Source organism: Tamandua tetradactyla, chromosome 18, assembly GCF_023851605.1.
Source record: "Tamandua tetradactyla isolate mTamTet1 chromosome 18, mTamTet1.pri, whole genome shotgun sequence".
In the NCBI taxonomy this organism is placed as follows: Eukaryota; Metazoa; Chordata; class Mammalia; order Pilosa; family Myrmecophagidae; genus Tamandua; species Tamandua tetradactyla.
In genome coordinates, this window is record NC_135344.1 from 2,153,693 (window position 1) to 2,172,005 (window position 18,313).

Genomic DNA, 18,313 nt, shown 5'->3' on the forward strand with positions numbered 1-18,313 from the left:
CTTCAAATGTAAAACACTAAAAGACACAAAGAAGGATGTTATGTATTAATAAAACAAACAATTCAACAAGACATAACAATCATAAATATTTATGCACAGAGCCAGGGTGATCCAAAGTACATAGCAAACACTGACAACACTGAAGGGAGAAGCAGACACCCATACGATAACAGTTGGAGACTTACATTTTCAAGGATAAACCATATGCTGTGTCACAAAGAAAGTCTCAATAAATTTAAAATGACAAATCATATAAAATATTTTCTCAGATCATAATGGAATGAAGATGGAAATCAATAACACACAGAGGGCCAGAAAATTTACAAATATATAGAGGCTAAATAAACAACACACTCTTAACCAATGGGTCAAGGAAGAAATTATATGGGCAAACATTTAATACCTCAAGGCAAATAAAAATGAAAACACAACATACCAAAATTTATGGAATACAACAAAAAACACTAAAAACAAAATTTATGGGATGCAGCAAAGGCAGTCCTAAGAGGGAAATTTACTGTCTTAAAATGCCTATATTAAATTAAAAAAAAAAGAGCAAACATCGAAGAATTAACTATTCACCTAGAATAAATGGAGAAAGAACAGCAAACTAACCCCAAAGCAAATAAAAGAAATAACGAAGATTAGAGCAGAAATAAATGAAATTGAGAACATAAAAACAATCGAGAAAATCAACAAAACCAGAAGCTGATTCTGAGAGAAAACCAATAAAACAGATGGACTCTTAGCTAGACTGACAAAAAAAAAAATACAGGATGTAAATAAATCAAATCAGAAATGCAATAAGAGACATAACTAGTGACCCTGCAGAAATAAATGAGGTAATGAGAGGATTCTATGAGAAACTATACGCTAATAAACTAGACAATACAGATTAAATGGACAACTTCCTAGAACGGTATCAACAACCAACACTGACTAGAGAAGAAATGGACAACCTCAACAAACCAATCACAAGTACAGATTGAATCAGTCATCAAGAAGCTCCCAAAAAGTCCAGAACAAGACAGCTTCACATGTAAATTCTACCAATCATTCAAGAAAAAATTAGCACCAATCCCATTCAAATGCTTCAAAAAAACTGAAGAGGGAAAGCTAAGTAACTCATTTTATGAAGCCAACATCACCCTAACACCAAAGCCAGATAAAGATACTACAAGAAAAGAAAATTACAAACCAATCTCTCTAATGAATATAGATGCAAAAATCCTGAACAAAAAACCTGCAAATCAAATCCAGCAGTACATTAAAAGTATATTCCATGACCAAGTGAGATTTATTCCAGGTATACAAGGATGGTTCAACAAGAGAAAATCAATGAATGTAATACACCATATCAACAAATCAAAGCAGAAAAACCACATGATCATCGTGATGGATGCAAAAGAGGCATTTGACAAAATTCAACCTCCTTTATTGAGGAAAACACTTCAAAGGATAGGAACAGAATGAAACTTCCTCAACATGATAATGGGAATATATGAAAAACCCACAGCTAACATCATCCTCAATGGGGAAAGATTGAAAGCTTTCCCTGTAAGATCAGGAACAAGACAAGGATACCCACTGTCACCACTGTTATTTAACACTGTGCTGGAAGTTCTAACCAGAACAATTAGACAACAAAAAGAAATAAAATGTATCCAAATTGGAAAGGAAGAAGTAAAACTCTCACTGTTTGAAGCTGGTATGATACTGTATGTCAAAAATCCTGAAAAATCTAGAGCAAAGCTACTAGAGCTAATAAATGAGTATAGCAAAGTGGGAGAGTACAAGATCAATACCCCAAAATCAGTAGCATTTCTATGCACTAGTAATGCGCAATCTGAGGAAGAAATCAAGAAAAAAATTTCATTTACAATAGCAAACAAAAGAATCAAATATTTAAGAATAAATTTAACTAAGGATACAAAAGATCTATACAAAGAAAACTACAAAAATTGCTAAAAGAAATCATGGAAGATCTAAATAAATGGAAGGGAATATACTGTGTTCATGAACTGAAAGACTAAGTATAATTAAGATGTCAATTTTATCCACATTGATTTATAGATTCAATGCAATACCAATTAAAACCCAAAAAACTTGATATGCAGAAATAGAAAAACCATTAACCAAATTTAATTGGAAGAGAAGGGTGCCCTAAACAGCTAAAAATATCTTGAGAAAGAAAACTGAAGTGGGAGGTTTCACACTGGCATAAAGATAGATATACTGACCAAAGGAATCGAGCAGAGTGTTCAGATAAAAACTCTTGTCTATGGACAACTGATCTTTGATAAGGCAGTCAAGCCAACCCACCTGGAATAGAGTAACCTTTTCAACAAACAGTACTTGGAGAACTGGATATCCATATGCAAAAGAATGAAAGAGGGTCCATATCTCGATACAGAAATTAACTCAAATTTGTTTTATTTATCTAAGAATTAACTCAAAATGGATCAGAGACCTAAACATTAGAGTTAAGACCATAAAACTTTTAGAAGAAAATGTACAGAAATATTTTATAAATCTTGTAATAGGAGGGAGTTTCCTAGACTTTACACCCAAAGCATGAGCACTGAAAAAAGAAATAGATAATGGGAACTCCTCAAAAATTAAAGAACTTTGTCAAGAAAATAAAAAGGCAGCCTACACAACGGTAGACAATATTTGGAAACCACATAGATAAAAATTTAGTATCCAGAATACATAAAGAGATTCTTCAACTTGACAACAAAAAGACAAAGATCCTGTTAGAATGGCCATAGTCCAAACACCCCTAAAGAGGAGGACAGAAAGATCAAAGGTAATGGAATTATACAGAGAAGGAAGGATTAACAAATGAATATGAACGCTGAATCATTAAATTGACATCTTTTAGTCTCCAGTATCTTGAGCAATTAGAAGTAAAAACCTAACATTGTGGAATTTTAACTGTCAAACTCTGAATGAAATATGTTCTACAAGTAATTGTGGTGCTGTACTTTGAAATTTTTTGCTTTTTTGTATATACGTTATTTTTAACAACAACAACAAAAAGACAAACATCCCCATTAAAAAACGGGAAAAAGATATGAGCAGACACTTCTCAGAAGAGGAAATACAAATGGCTAAAAGGCACATAAAAAGACGCTCAACTTGGGCGGGCCGCGGTGGCTCAGCGGGCAAAGTGCTTGCCTGCTATGCCGGAGGACCTCGGTTCGATTCCCGGCCCCAGCCCATGTAACAAAAACGGAGAAACAGAATACAAGAAAATGTTTAAAAATGTTTCCCTTTCTTCCTTCCTTCCTTCCTTCCTTCTATCCTTCCTTCCTTCTCTCTGTCTTTCCTTTAAAAAAAAAAAAAAAAAAAAAAAAAAAAAAAAAAGACGCTCAACTTACTTTACTGGCTGTTAGGGAACTGCAAAGCAAAATCACAATGAGGTATCATCTGACACCCACTAGAATGGCCATTATCAAAAAAACAGAAAATGACAAGTGCTGAAGAGGATGTGGAGAAAAAGGCACACTTATCCACTGTTGGTGGGAATGTAAAATGGTACAACCACTCTGGAAGGCAGTTTGGTGGTTCCTTAGGAAGCTAAGTATAGAACTGTCACATGATTCAGCAATCCCATTAGTATGTATATATTCAGAGGACCTGAGGGCAAGGACACAAATGGATGTTTGTATACCAATGTTTATAGCATTATTGACAATTGCCAAGAGATGGGAAAAACCCAAGTGTCCGTCAACGGATGAGTGGCTAAACAAACTGTGGTGTATATATATACGATGGAATATTACACAGCTGTAGGACAGAATAAAGTCATGAAACATGTAACAATGCAAATGAACCTTGAGGACATTATGCTGAGTGAAATTAGCCAGAAACAAAAGGTCAAATACTTCATAATCTCACTAATATGAGCTAACATTAATGAGTGAATTTGAGAATTGAAGTTAAGAACACAGGTTATCAGGAGACAGAAGTAGGGTAGAGATTAGGCATTTGGTGCTGAAGGAATACAGACTGTGCAATAGGACTGACTAAAAATTTAAAAATGGACAGCACAATGCAATCTGATAGCAGAACAATCATATAAGTACACTGAATGAAGCTGAATATAAGTATAGTTGAGGGAAAAGGCTGGTGGCATGTATAAAACCAAAAGGAAAGATAGAGGATAAAGACTGAGACAATATAATTTAGGAATGCCTAGAGTGAACAATGATGGTGATTAAATGTACAAATAAAAAATGTCTTTGCATGAGGGAGAACAAATGAATGTCAATACTGCAGGGTGCTGAAAACAGATGATACATGAGAAAAGTACATCAAAGCAAGCTAGGCTATATAGTCAACACTAACACTGTAATATGCTTCCACTGAATGTAACAAAGGCATTATGCCAAACTAAATGTCTACAGGTGGGGAGCATGGGGAAAAGTGTGGATTCTTTGTGGAAGAAAAGGAAATGTTTTCATATAGATTATGGTGGCAAAGACATCTATCTCCTTGAAGACAAAGGAAATGTTTTCATATAGATTATGTTGGATTTTATGATGTGTGAATAAAACTGTTTAAAAATGGACAGAAACAAGTGCTAGAGAAAACACAAAGAAAGAGACGTACCTATTCATTGTCGGTAGGGAAATTGAGAGGTACAGCCCTTTGGAGGGCAGTGCAGTGATTCCACAGGAGTTAGGGGTGGGGTTGCCATATTGCTGTATACCCTGTTGCTCAGTATACACCTGAGAGACCCCAAAGGACATTTCCACACTTGATAATTGTGCACTGATGTTTCTGGCTGCAGTGTTCATGATCCACAAAGGATGGATGTGGCCTAAGGGTACAAGGACTGGGGAATGGAAGGGAACTGTGGTATATACATACAATAGAATATTGAGTGGCTGCAAGAAGGAATGAAGTCGTGAAGCATGCAACTAGGTGTATGAACCTTAAGGACTGTATGTTGAATAAAATGTCAGGAACAAAAAGTAAGGCATAATATTATCATGCCTTACTCATAATGGACTAACTATAATATAAATCTTGGTAAACTAAAATCGAGAACATGGGTTATCAGGTTGGGGGCTACTGTAAAGGGTCCTAAGTTGTAAGCTCTCACAGTAGTTACATATATTCAGGAGGTATAACCATTACTTCTAAATTCTGAGATACTCAGCTGTTTGTTTATAACCTGGTCGTTCCCAGGAACTCCAAGTATTTGACACATGAGACTCAGAGTGAGACCTCTGAAGCTATGAAAGTCAGCAGTATCCCATACAGGAACTGTTTTAAAAATTCTGTAAATCAGACTACAGGGTAAAGGATGATATCAACCATATTTTAAAACTTCAACTTCTGTGTGAGACCAAAGGGAGAGATGTTTATTTGGTTCAAAACCTGTATTCTGGGTAATCTATTTCCTATTTAACTTGTATGGTAAGTTTGGTTGAACACAATAAGTACTTGGATTCTTGTATAGGACATGAGATTTTGTTAGTGTGATGCCCCAATATAACCCAGAGTAATCTGGGCAGTGAATAAAGAAGTATTTGTAAGATCCCCTTGTGGGACTGGGGAGAAAGGAGGAAATAGTCAACTTCACAATTTGGAGAAATTCTGATATTCTTGAAAGCAATGGGGACAACTAAATCAATAGGCTGAGCCTTCACTTGGGGTTTGCTCCTATGAAACTTAGTCCTGCAAAGGATAGGCTATGACTATTAAAATTAGACCCAAGAGTCACTCCCAGAGAACCTCTTTTGTTGCTCAGATGTGGCCTCTCATCTCTAAGTCAACTTGGCAGGTCAACTCACTGCCCTCCTACATGAGACATGACTCCCAGGGGTGTAATCTCCCTGGTAAGATGGGACAGAAACCCCGGGATGAGCCAGGACCAGACATCAAAGGATTGAGAGCACATTCTTAACCGAAAGGGGAAAGAGAGAAATGAGACAAAATGAAGTTTCAGTGGCTGAGAGATTTCAAACAGAGTCAAGAGGTTATCCTGGAGGTTATTTTTATGCATTATATAGAGATCCCTTTTTAGTTTATGCTGCATTGGAGTGGATGCAGGTAAGTACCTGAAACTGCTGAACTATGTTCCAATAGCCAGGATTCTTGAAGATGATTATATAAAGATAAAACTTTTACAATGTGACTGTGTGCTTGTGAAAACCTTGTGTCTGATGCTCCTTTTATCCAGGGTATGGACAGACAAGTAAAAAAATATGGATAAAAAAAGTAAGTATTGGGGGACAAAGGATAAATTGGGTAGATGGAAATACTAGTAGCCAATGAGAGGGAGGTGTAATGGGTATGGTATGCATAAGTTTTTTCTTTTTCTGGAGTGATGTAAATTTTCCAAAAAATGATCATGGAAAAGAATACACAACTATGTGATGATATTATGAGCCACTGATTGTGCACCATGTATAGAAAGTATGGGTGTGAAGATTTTTCTGAATAAAAAAATAAGTAAATAAAAGGAACTGGCAGACATAGCTTTCTCAAAGCTTCAGAAAACAGTTCATGGTTGGCAGTAACAGGGCAAGCGCTGAAAGATCACTGAAAAGGGGTAGGATCTTGTGGCACTCCAAATGGCGCTCCCTCACCCCTCACTGGCTCAGTGTGGAGCCGGCCCAGGTTCCCAGCGCAGATCCCTGGTTTCATTCCACAGGGAGCAGTGTAACCCTTGTGCGTATACAGAGAGCACCTAAGTCTTCTCCAATCTGTCAGAGGCCTGAGGGACTTGCTGTTCCAGAACTTGCCTTGCATGTACAGCGTTCTACAGAATGCTATGTAGGGGGGGCAATGCAATGGTGGCTCAGTGGCAGAATTCTTGCCTACCATGCCAGAGACCGGGTTCGACTCCCAGGGCCTACCCATGGTTAAAAAAAAAAAAAAAAAAAGGAAAAAAAGAATGCTATGGAAGGGCAGTCCACTGGACACTGGGGCAAGGGATTACTGGCTGTTGGATACACAATGCAGTGCCCAGATTGTGAAGGAGCTGTTTCCTAGGGAAGAGGAACATTTGTATCCATGTAAACAGGGAAATTCCTAGGGCTGTGCATGCCCAAGACAAGAGGCATGCACAGAAAGAACCAGGTAGGGCCCTATGCTTTGGCCTTGAGCTGTTCTCCAAACTCATTGTATGGATAAGCCTTAAAGGAGAACACACACACATCAACCTGCAAGGACTAGGAAAGGTGTTATTTTTCTTTTTTTGTTATCTCCTGACATTCAAGGAAAGGTCTGTCATGACACTGGCTGGATACAAGCCGAAGGAATAGACGCCTCAAAGTCTAAATTCCAGCAACATACAAAATACCAAAATATCTAGATTTCAAGAAAAGATTACAAAACATACTAAGAAACAGGAAGCAATGATTCAGGGAAGGGAGATTAAAGAATTAGAAACCATGAATGGGGAGCACCACATCCAGGTCTTATCAAACAAAGACTTATTTAAATATGGCCCTAAGTATGCTCAATGAGCTAAGGGAAAGCCTGAAGAAATAAAGGAAATTAGGAAAACAAGATGAACAAAGAGAATGTCAATAGAGAGATAGAAATTATGAGAAAGAACCAAAAAGGTGATGAAGACTTCAGGAACAGAAATTTAAAATTCCCAGTAGAGGTTCAACAGCAGTTTGGAACAGGAAGAAGAATCACTGAATGTCAAGATAAACAATTAAAATCACCCAGTTTGAAGAGGAGAAAGAAGAATAAAAGTGAGCAGAGTCTGAAGATATAAGCATACATGCATTGTGGGAGTTCCAGAAGAAAAAGAAAGAAAAGGGAATAGAGAATATTCAAAAAAATAACAGTTGACAACTTCCCAAGTTTAATGAAAGACATGAATATATACATCCAAGATGTTCAATGAACTCCAAACAGGATAAACCCAAACCCACATTAAAACAGGTCATAATAAAAATAATGATCAAATGCCAAAGATAACAAGAGAATTCTGAAAACCACAAAAGTGAAGCAATATGTAATGTACAAGGGAACCTTATTATCAATTTCTCTTTGGAAATTATGGAGGCAAGATGACACTGGGATGACATATTTAAAATGCTGAAATTTAAAAATTGCCATCCAAGAATTGTATATCCAGCAAAATTATCTTTCAAAAATGAAAGAGATCAAGACACTACCAGATAATCAAAAGATGAGGGCATTCATTACCATTAGACTGGTTCAACTTGAGATGCAAAAGGTTAAAGGAAAGGCCAATAGGCAGTAGGTCAAACCCACATGAAGAAATAAAAATCTCTGATGAAAGGAATGACACAGTAAAATAAAAAAAGCCAAGTCTACTGTATTTTAGTTTGCAACATTACTTTTTAATTCCTATAGGATTTAAGAAGCAAATGCATAAATTGTAATGATAAAGCAAAGTTTTCGGACTCAACGTAAAAACTTGTGATCTGTGACAAAATCTACATAAATGCTGGGGGAAGGAACATGGGTTGTATATAATACTGAAGTTGTTATCAAAGCAACAAGATTATTACAGATTTAGGATATTAAATTTAATTCTCATAGTGAGTACAAAGAAAATATCAGAATATGCAAGCTCTCAAGAGTCAGAAATTAGAGCACAGGTTGCCAAGGGCAGGGGACAGGGCAAACATGAAGTGAAAGCATAGTGGGTGTAGGGCTTCTATCTGGGGAGATGAGAAGGTTTTAGTACTGCAATATTGTGAATGTAATTAATCCCCCCAAATGATATGATTGGGGGAGGGTGAGATGGGAAAGCTTATGTTGTGTTTATGTTGCCACAATTTAAAAAGAAAAAAAAAAATTAAGTGGAAAGTATGCTCTTGGATGGGATCTAACAAGGAAGGAGAGAAGGCTCAGAGGGACATTATTGGGATAATATAAAAAAATTGGAATATAGACTGTAAGCTGTTATATCAATGTTAAATTTCTTGATATGGTTCACTGTACTTAAGGTGGTTATATAAATGAAAATCCTTATTCTTAAGAAATGTACATGGCAGTAGTGTTCAAGGAGCATGATGTAAACATACAAGTGTTCAGAAAATGAACTGACAGGTAGGTAGGTAGACAGAATGAACAGTTAGTCAGAATGATATGCAAATGTGGCAAAATATTAAAATCGGTATATCTGGGGATCTAGGTGGGGGGAGAAAAATGAGTAGGGATATGCTGGAGTTCTCTGTATTGGATTTGCATTCTTTCTGTAACTGTCCTGTCAGAGTGAAAGTATCCTAAGTGTAAAAGTACATTAAAAAAGAAAAAGATGGGTTGACAACAAAAATATTTTAAAGACGTTTCCGACAAAACAATCACCAACTAATTATAGGAAAATTTTTAAAGCTGAAAATTCGAAAGCCAGCTTGATTTAGAAAATGGTGGTGCCATAATGGAGGCAAGAAAGTAGTCGACGAGAAGAAAAGCAGATGTTCAGGGGGAAACCTAGCTAACTCCTATTAGGGACATGCTGAGGAAGTGGTGGGGAAGGTTTCACAGAAGAAGGACATAATTAGGGCACACAGTGTAGCCTGGACTTGCTTAAGTTTGAGGTTTCAAATGATTATAAATTTATTCCTTGTTTCAGAGATCAATGTTTTAATTTACATTACAAAACCAGAATGTGCCCTCCTCAATGTGTGCATTTAGTGCACTGAATATCATGGCATTTCTTTTTCTTTTTTTTTTGGCATGAGCAGGCTTTGGGAATCGAATCCAGTCTCTGGTAAAATTCTGCCACTGAACCACCATTGTACCTGCCCATGGCATTTCTTTTTACTCACAACTTATTACATCAGGTCCTTCTGATATCAGTGGCATCTTATAATCAAAGACATATAATACCTTCATTGCATCAGTTACCAACTTCATATGCAGAAAACTCTCAAAATACCAATATCCTACCATTATAAAAAATACTAACTGTGGTTTTCTTTCTACTTCCCTGACTATTTACACTACTCCACTTTCTCATTCACTCACCAGCAGTCCCAATTCCTGCAATGTTTCTCGCAAGTGAAGCTATGCTCTACCTTCATGTTTGAAGAAACATAAAGGTCAAATACAAAAATACATACCACTTTCTTTCCAGAAGGTTCCCACAGAGAAACATCTCCCCATGATGTGTTATAAAAGTACTTCTCTCCTGGATCGAAGCCTTTAAGATCCTTTCAAAAAAACAGAGAAAGAGATCAATATGTGAACTCAGAAGATAAAGAAATATATCATTAGAACCTGATGACATCACTTATAGCCTAAGAAATCCACATGGGAAAAGCAAAATGAAAATTTCATCAAGTTTTGACACTGTACCATGAGAACTGAGGAAAGAGTTGAAATAATCCAGATAAAATTATATTTTTGTAAGAAATAAAACGGATGAGAACTCAAAAACAATTCAGAACCCAACACAAATAATAATAATCCCTACTTTGTATATGTAAGCCAAGCCTAGATGTAGACACATAAAGATTCCAAGCCCCATGTAGCTTAATGAGTACACAGAAAGAAATGAAATAGTGCTTCAAAGTAAAGTAATTTTCATACTTGCATATACTTTTTTAGAACTATATTTGGCCACTTCTGTCCATTCCATTTGTCTTAGAGAATGATAAGCCGCAGCATCCCCAGAGTAAGCTGAGTCCAAACAAGCTCCAGAAGACATTATTGGTAGGCCAGGAAAGGAGGGCATTTCTCTATAAGACCCAGCAATTACGAGCTTTTGGGCAAGGGGGCAAAGAAATAACTATAAGAACACGGTAATCTACTTACTTTTGTGGGGTTTTTGTTTTTGCTTGCCTTTTTGTAATCAACACTAAATTAATCCTCAAATTTTACATTAGTCTCTAGGATACAATATGAATAAATTAGACATGATCTCAACCCTCAGAGTATTTCAGATGAAAAAGAAGCTGGTTTAAAAAAAAACTACACAAATACTTTTCTTACATTTGTCACAGGTGCTAAGAAGAATTCCAAGGTAGTAGAGGAGTACAGATCAAGGTACTCTAGCTAATCTTGCCTGCATGTTCAGAGAGGTGTAAATCAAGACATGTAGGATGAAGAAGTCAGCAGTATGACTGGTGTTCACACCGGAATGTAAGTCAGATGTCACAGGCAAACAGAGAGGGGCAAGAGAGCTCAGAGCACAGGATTCAGATGAGAATGAAAAGAAGGTATGGTTTGAGAGCCGGTTTATAATGAAACTGTTTGAAACAGGAAGAACTAAGTGAAAAGGTGTGCTAGCAATGGACAGAAAGAATCAGGGAACTGGGGCAAAATTTCCAGGGAATGAGGCCTATGGGAGGCGTTAAGTAGAAAGCAGAGCCAGGAGAGCTCTGTGGCTCTGGAAAGCCAAACTGAGCTCTCTAGGGAATCACTCTCACTCATCTTCCTGCTCTTTCCTTCTCTATGTACACAATTTCATTTTTCTTAATGGACACGTGGCAAACTTAATTATGCTTTTCACTAAATGAATTTATTCAAGAGGCTTATGACTATTATTTATAAGATGTTAGCAAGAGAAACATCTTATATTTTGCTCTAAAAGTGACATTTTAAAGTCTATATAGCTCACAAATATTTTCTTCTCCTGTTCTCTTTACCAAACAGAAAGAAATAAAAATCTAATCCATTTTTTTCTCAGCTATTTCCCAAAGTGTGAGAACTTCACATATACAAACCAGCTCATTCATTTAAAAATATGAGCTATATTAATAAGTGGGCTATATTAATAAGTGGGCAAAAAAGGTGACAAGTTCCTAATCCCAGAGTGTTCACAATTTTATGAAAACTAAAAGTAGTAACACTGGATTCAGAATTAGCTCTTAGCACCAACTTGAGAACTTGGTAAAGGTACAAATGAGACTATGGATTGAGAAAAACTCTAAAATGAGCTGAGACCCAGCATCAAGGGATTGAGAAAACCTTCTCGACCAAAAAGGGGAAGAGTGAAATGAGACAACATGTCAATGGCTATGAGATTCCAAACAGAGTTGAGAGGTTATCCTGGAGGTTATTCTTACACATTAAGTAGATATCACCTTGTTATCCAAAATGTAATAGAGAGGCTGGAGGGAATCACCTGAAAATGTAGAGCTGTGTTCCAGTAGCCATGTTACTTGATAATGATTGTATAACGATATAGCTTTCACAATGTGACTATGTAACTGTGAAAACCTTGTGTCTGATGCTCCTTTTATCTACCTTGTCAACAGATGAGAACATACGGAATAAAAATAAATAATAGGGGGAACAAATGTTAAAATAAATTTAATTTGAAATGCTAGTGATCAATGAAAGGGAGGGGTGAGGGGTATGGTGCGTAAAATTTTTTTTTCTTTTTCTGTTTTTGTTTTATTTTCCTCTTGTCTTTTTATTTCTTTTTCTGAATTGATGCAAATGTTCTAAGAAACGATCATGTTGATGAATATGCAACTATGTGATAATATTGTGAATTACTGATTATATCTGTAGAACAGAATGAACATATAGTAAGGATGTTTGCATTCCTTTCTTGTAATTTTTTTTAATTAATAAAAAATTATTTTAAAAAATGAGACTATGGATTAACAAATGGGCCCATCATTATAAAACTCTTTAAGCCAAGGGTTAACGACAAAAGTAGGCAGGAGCCTCTTAAATGCTGGGATAAGTTGAGTATCAAAAGGACCAGGCTACAGAGAACTGAAACACAGTTCACCAAGGAAACCCATGTGTCCACAGCAGAGTCAAAAGAGAGAAACAAAGAAATTTCATAAATCAACACTTGAAAAGGCTATTAACTACTTACTTTGAAAAGCAACACCATCAAACAAAGAATAAAGCATTCATCTTACCTTTCAATCAGGCACTAAATTTCAAAGAAACCAGCCTGTCGCAGATGATAAGAAAAAGCCAATAATGGAAACAGAATCATAAAGAATACTAAATTCAAAAGAAGATAGAAAAAAATAAAAAAAGAACAAAGAAAAGATATAAGTAAAAACAAACAGCAAGACAGGAGACTTAAACCCAACCACATCAATAATCCCACCAAATAAGAGGGTTGGCAAGCTTTTTCTAGACAGGGGCAGACAGCAAATACTTTAGATTTTGCTGCTGCATGGCTTCTGGCACAACTACTCAACTCCACCATTATAACACCTCATAGAGAGACAGTACGTAAACTACTGAGCATGGCTGTTTCTCAATAAAATTTATATTAAAAAATAACTAGCAGGTGAATTTGGCCCACAGACAAGTCTATCTACTCCTGGTCTAAACACAAATTAAAAGGCAGAATGTCAGACTGGTTAAAAAAGCAAAATCCAAGTACGTGGTGTCTGGAAGAAACTCACTTTAAATATAGACCAAGTTAAAGGTGAAAAAGGTGGAAAAAGATATATGTTAACATTAATCAAAAGAAAGCTGGATCCTTTTATCCAGGGTATGTACAGATGAGTAAAAGGAAAAAAAAAGGATAAAAAATAAATAAATAATGGGGGGAGATAAAGGCTAAAACTTGGGTCGATTGAAATATTGGTGTTCAATGAGAGGAAGGAGTAAGGGGTATGGGATGTATGAGTTCTTTCTTTTTTCTTTTTATTTCTTTTTCTGGAGTGATGCAAATGTTCTAAAAATGATCATGGTAAAGAATACACAACTATGTGATGATATTGCGTGATTGTAAAATATGGTTGGACTGTATATATGTGGATATTTCTCAATAAAAATATTTTTAAAAAAGAAAAGAAAAAAAACAAAGCTGGAAAAGCTATATGAATATCAAAGTACATTTCTGAAAAGACTGGGAGCCAATTCATCATAACAATCCTGTACAAATAGTATGTACTTTAAAAGGAGCTTCAAAGCACATGGAGTAAAAACTGATAGGATTGAAAAGAAAATTAATGAAATCTATAATTACAGTTGGAACTGCAACATCATCCTTTTTTCAGTAATTGATAGAACAAGTAGACAAAAATCAGGAAGGACACAGAAGACCTGAACAACTCTATAAACCTACCTAACAGTTATAGAATAGTCTATCCAACAAAAGCAAAATATACGCTCTTTTCAAGTACACATGAAACATTTAGCAAGACAGACCACACACTAATGCATAAAACAGGTATCAGTGCATTTAAAAGGACAGACGTAAGTATGTCCTCTGACCAAAGCAAAATTAAATTAGAAACTAAAACAACCAACCAAAGAAAAACAGGTATCTAGAAAATCCCCAAACTTCTGGAAATTAAACAACACACTTATAAATAATTCATTGATAGTCAGATCTCATTTATGGGAACCAAGCCAATGCCAAATCAAGAAAAAGACAACTTAAAATGGTAAGAGAGCTTTGTTGGTTTTTACCTGTGGTTCCCAGTGTGGGATTCTGGTTCCTGGTTCCAGAGGGAGCAGAGCAGATCTTATCTGCAAATTATTATGTCTGTTCTAACCTGTCTGGGGGCTATGTGAAGGAGCGACATAAGGTACTCCTATATTTTCACCTCTCTCAGAACTCACACTCAAGGCACAAAAGCTGCTGGGATTGCTTTAAAATGCTGTAACCCAAATTATCAACCCACAACATCTGAAGCAAATTACTATCGCATATACTAAACCACCTGAGGCTTGGGAGGAAAAGCCAGGGAGTTTCCTTGGGAAATTAGGGCATTCAAAAGCAACCATATATATGAGAGAATTTAGAAAACCACACAAATACCCAGCACCAGACACACAATCAGAAGAGACATGAAAAACTCTCAGCTTTCACCTCAGGCTGATTCCTAAGACTCAGTGTAAGACTAGCTAAGTGCTGAAATAGTGCCGCAGCAGAGCCAATCTGTAAAGACAGGGAGAGGTGGAGATTTTTGGTGTATTTGTGTGGTTGAAGACAGGAAAATTGAAATTATCCAGTCTGAGAAGCCGAAAAGAAAAAGAATGAAGAAAACTGAACAGTGGCTAAAGGACCTGTGACAGTATCAAGCAGACAAACATACACATTGTGGGAGGAAAAAGAGAAAGAAAGGGACAAAAAAGAATATCTGAGGAAATAATGGCCATAAACTTCCCAAATTTAACAAATCTACATATCCAAGAAGCTCAAAACAGTCCAAACAGGATCACTCAAAAAGAGATCCACATTGGGACACATTATAAAAAACAAAGTGAGACTCTTGAAAATAGCCAGAGAAAAGCCACACATTACTTAAGTTATCCTCAGTGAGATGGAACAGCTCTCTAATCATCAAAAGCCATGGAGCACAGAATGACACAAACTGTTGAAAGAAAAAAAAAAAAACAAAACTGGCAACCGAGAGTTCTATGTCCACCAAAATGGTGCTTCAGAAATTAAGGGGAGGAGGGCCATGGTGGCTCAGCAGGCAGAGTTCTCACCTGCATACCAGAGACCCAGGTTTGATTCCCAGTACCTGCTCATGAAAAAAAAAAGAAAAAATGAAGGGGAGGAACAGGCAGCTGAAAGATCCGCCAGGCCAAGAGCACAGCCAGACACACCACCAGGTTGAATCCTCCAGGCAGAACAGAAGGGAACTTCAACATGATAAAGGGAACATATGAAAAACCCACAGCTAACATCATCCTCAATGGGGAAAGCTGAAAACTTTCCTCCTAAGATCAGGAACAAGACAAGGATGCCCACTATCACCACTGTTACTCAAAATTGTGTTTGAAGTTCTAGCCAGAGCAATTAGACAAGAAAAAGAAATACAAGGCATCAAAATCGGAAAGGAAGAAGTAAAACTATCACTGTTTGCAGATATGATACTATATGTTGAAAACCCCAAAAAATCCACAGCAAAACTATGAGAGCTAATAAATCAGTATAGCAAAGTGGCAGGTTACAAGGTCAACACTCAAAAATCTGTAGTGTTTCTATACACTAGTAATGAACTGAGGGGAAAATTAAGAAAAGCACTCCATTTACAACTGCAACCAAAAGAATAAAATATTTAGGAATAAATTTAACTAAGGATACAAAAGACCTACACAAAGAAAACTACAAGAAAGTGTTAAAAGAAATCACAGAAGACCTAAATAAATGGAAGGGCATACCATGTTTATGGACTGGAAGACTAAATATAATTAAGATGTCAATTCTACCTAAATCGGTTGATAGATTCAATGCAATACCAATTAAAATCCTAAAAATGTACTTTGCAGAAATAGAAAAACCAACAACCAAATTTATCTGGAAGGGCAGGGTGCCCCAAATCCCTAAAAATATCCCGAGAAGGAAAAATGAAGTTGGAGGTCTCACACTACCTGACTTTAAGGTGTATTATGAAGCTACAGTGGTCAAAACAGCATGGTACTGGCATATAGATAGATATACTGACGAATGGTATCGAATAGAGTATTCAGATATAGACCCTCTCATCTATGGACAATTGGTCTTTGATAAGGCAGTCAAGCCAACTCACCTAGGACAGAGCAATGTCTTCAATAAATGGTGCTTGGAGAACTGGTTATGCATATGCAAAAGAAAGAGGATCTGTATTCTCATACCTTATACAAAAATTAACTCAAAATGGATCAAAGACCTAAACATTAGATCTAAGACCATAAAACTTTTATAAGAAAATGTAGGGAAATATAAAACTTACAATACGAGGCAGTTTCCTAGACCTTACACCCAAAGCACGAGCACTGAAGAAAGAAGTAGATAAATGGAAACTCCTCAAAATTAAACACTTTCATGCATCAAAGAACTGTGTCAAGAAAGTAAAAAGATAGCCTACATAATGGGAGACAATATTTGGAAATGATATATCAGACAAGGGTCTAGTATTCCCAATATATAAAGAGATTGTTCAACTCAACAACAAAAAGACAAACAACCCAATTACAAAATGGGCAAAAGACATGAACTTCTCAGAAAAGGAAATACAAATGGCCAAAAAGCACATGAAAAATGCTCAACTTCCCTGGCTATTAGGACATGCAAATCAAAATCACAATGAGGTATCATCTCATACCCTCCAGAATGGCCATTACAATAAAACAGAAAACAACAGGTGCTGGAGAGGATGTGGAGAAAGAGGCACATTTATTCACTGTTGGTGGGAATGTAAAATGGTACAACCACTGTGGAAGGCAGTTTGGTGGTTCCTCAGGAAGCGAAGTATAGAATTGCCATATGATCCGGCAATACCATTGCTAGGTATCTATTCAGAGGACATGAGGGCAAGACCACAAACGGAAATATGCACACCAGTGTTTATAGCAGCATTATTTACAACTGTCAAGAGATAAAAACAGCCCAAATGCCTATCAACAGATGAGTGGCTAAACAAGCTGTGGCATATACATATGATGGAATATTACACAGCTGTAAGACAGAATAAAGTCATGAAGCATGTAACAACATGGATGGGCCTTGAGGATATTATGCTGAGTGAGATTAGCCAGAAACGAAAGGACAAATATTATATGGTCTCACTGACATGAATGAATTTGGAGAATTTCAATTAAGAACAGAAGCCATTAGAAGACAGAAATAGGGTAGATTTTGGGTAATTGGAGCTGAAGGGATAAAACTGTGCAACAAGACTGACTGTAAAAATTCAGAAATGGATAGCACAATACTACCTAACTGTAGCACAATAATATTAATACACTGAATGAAGCTGAACGTGAGAATGATAGAGGGAGGAGGATTGGGGGCACAAATGAAACCAGAAGGAAAGACAGAGATGGTATAATCTAGGAATGTCTAGAGTGTACAATAATAGTAACTAAATGTACAAATTAAAAAATGTTTTTGGGTAGGCCATGGTGGCTCAGCAGGCAGAGTTTTCGCCTGCCATGCCAGAAACCCGGGTTCAATTCCCAGTGCCTGCCCATGCAAAAAAAAACAAAAGCTTTTGCATGAGGACAAACAAAAGAATGTCAATATTGCAGGGTGTTGAAAATAGATGGTAATTCATATTTTAAAACTTTTTTTCATTCACATGTCATACTTCATTAAATGTAGAAGTCATGCTAGAAATTCTGTGCTTCTAAGGAATATTGAAAAGCATTAGGCTAGATGACAAATCTCTTTGAGCAGAAGAAAATTCATACTAGAGAGAAATCAGTGAATATAAAAAAAACTTCATTGAGGTTTTGAAAAATTGATGGGGAAGAGACACCTGTGTATGTACTGAATAAAGTTTTCTCTCAAATCTCATTTCTTACTCTACATTTGAAAGCTAATACAGGGAAAAATCTTACAAATGTAAAAAATGGGGAAAAATCTGAAATCAAAAAGTAAATCCTCATTTATCAAAAACTTCATACTGGAGAGAAACCTTGTGAATATGGATAAGCTTCC

The 18,313-nt window shown here is 36.4% G+C and overlaps 1 protein-coding gene across 7 annotated transcripts in view; it reads right to left on the reverse strand.

The window, feature by feature from the left end:
* ADNP2 (ADNP homeobox 2) overlaps positions 1 to 18,313 on the reverse strand; it is an 83,095-nt gene that overhangs the window by 48,148 nt on the left and 16,634 nt on the right. For all 7 annotated transcript variants that reach the window (XR_013164986.1, XR_013164985.1, XR_013164987.1 and 4 more), the window contains exon 3: positions 10,074 to 10,163. Coding sequence is in view for 4 of the 7 variants with exons in the window: in XM_077135160.1 (XP_076991275.1) it covers positions 10,074 to 10,163 (90 nt within the window). In the remaining 3 variants the exon portion in view is untranslated. The remainder of the gene's footprint in view (positions 1 to 10,073; positions 10,164 to 18,313) is intronic.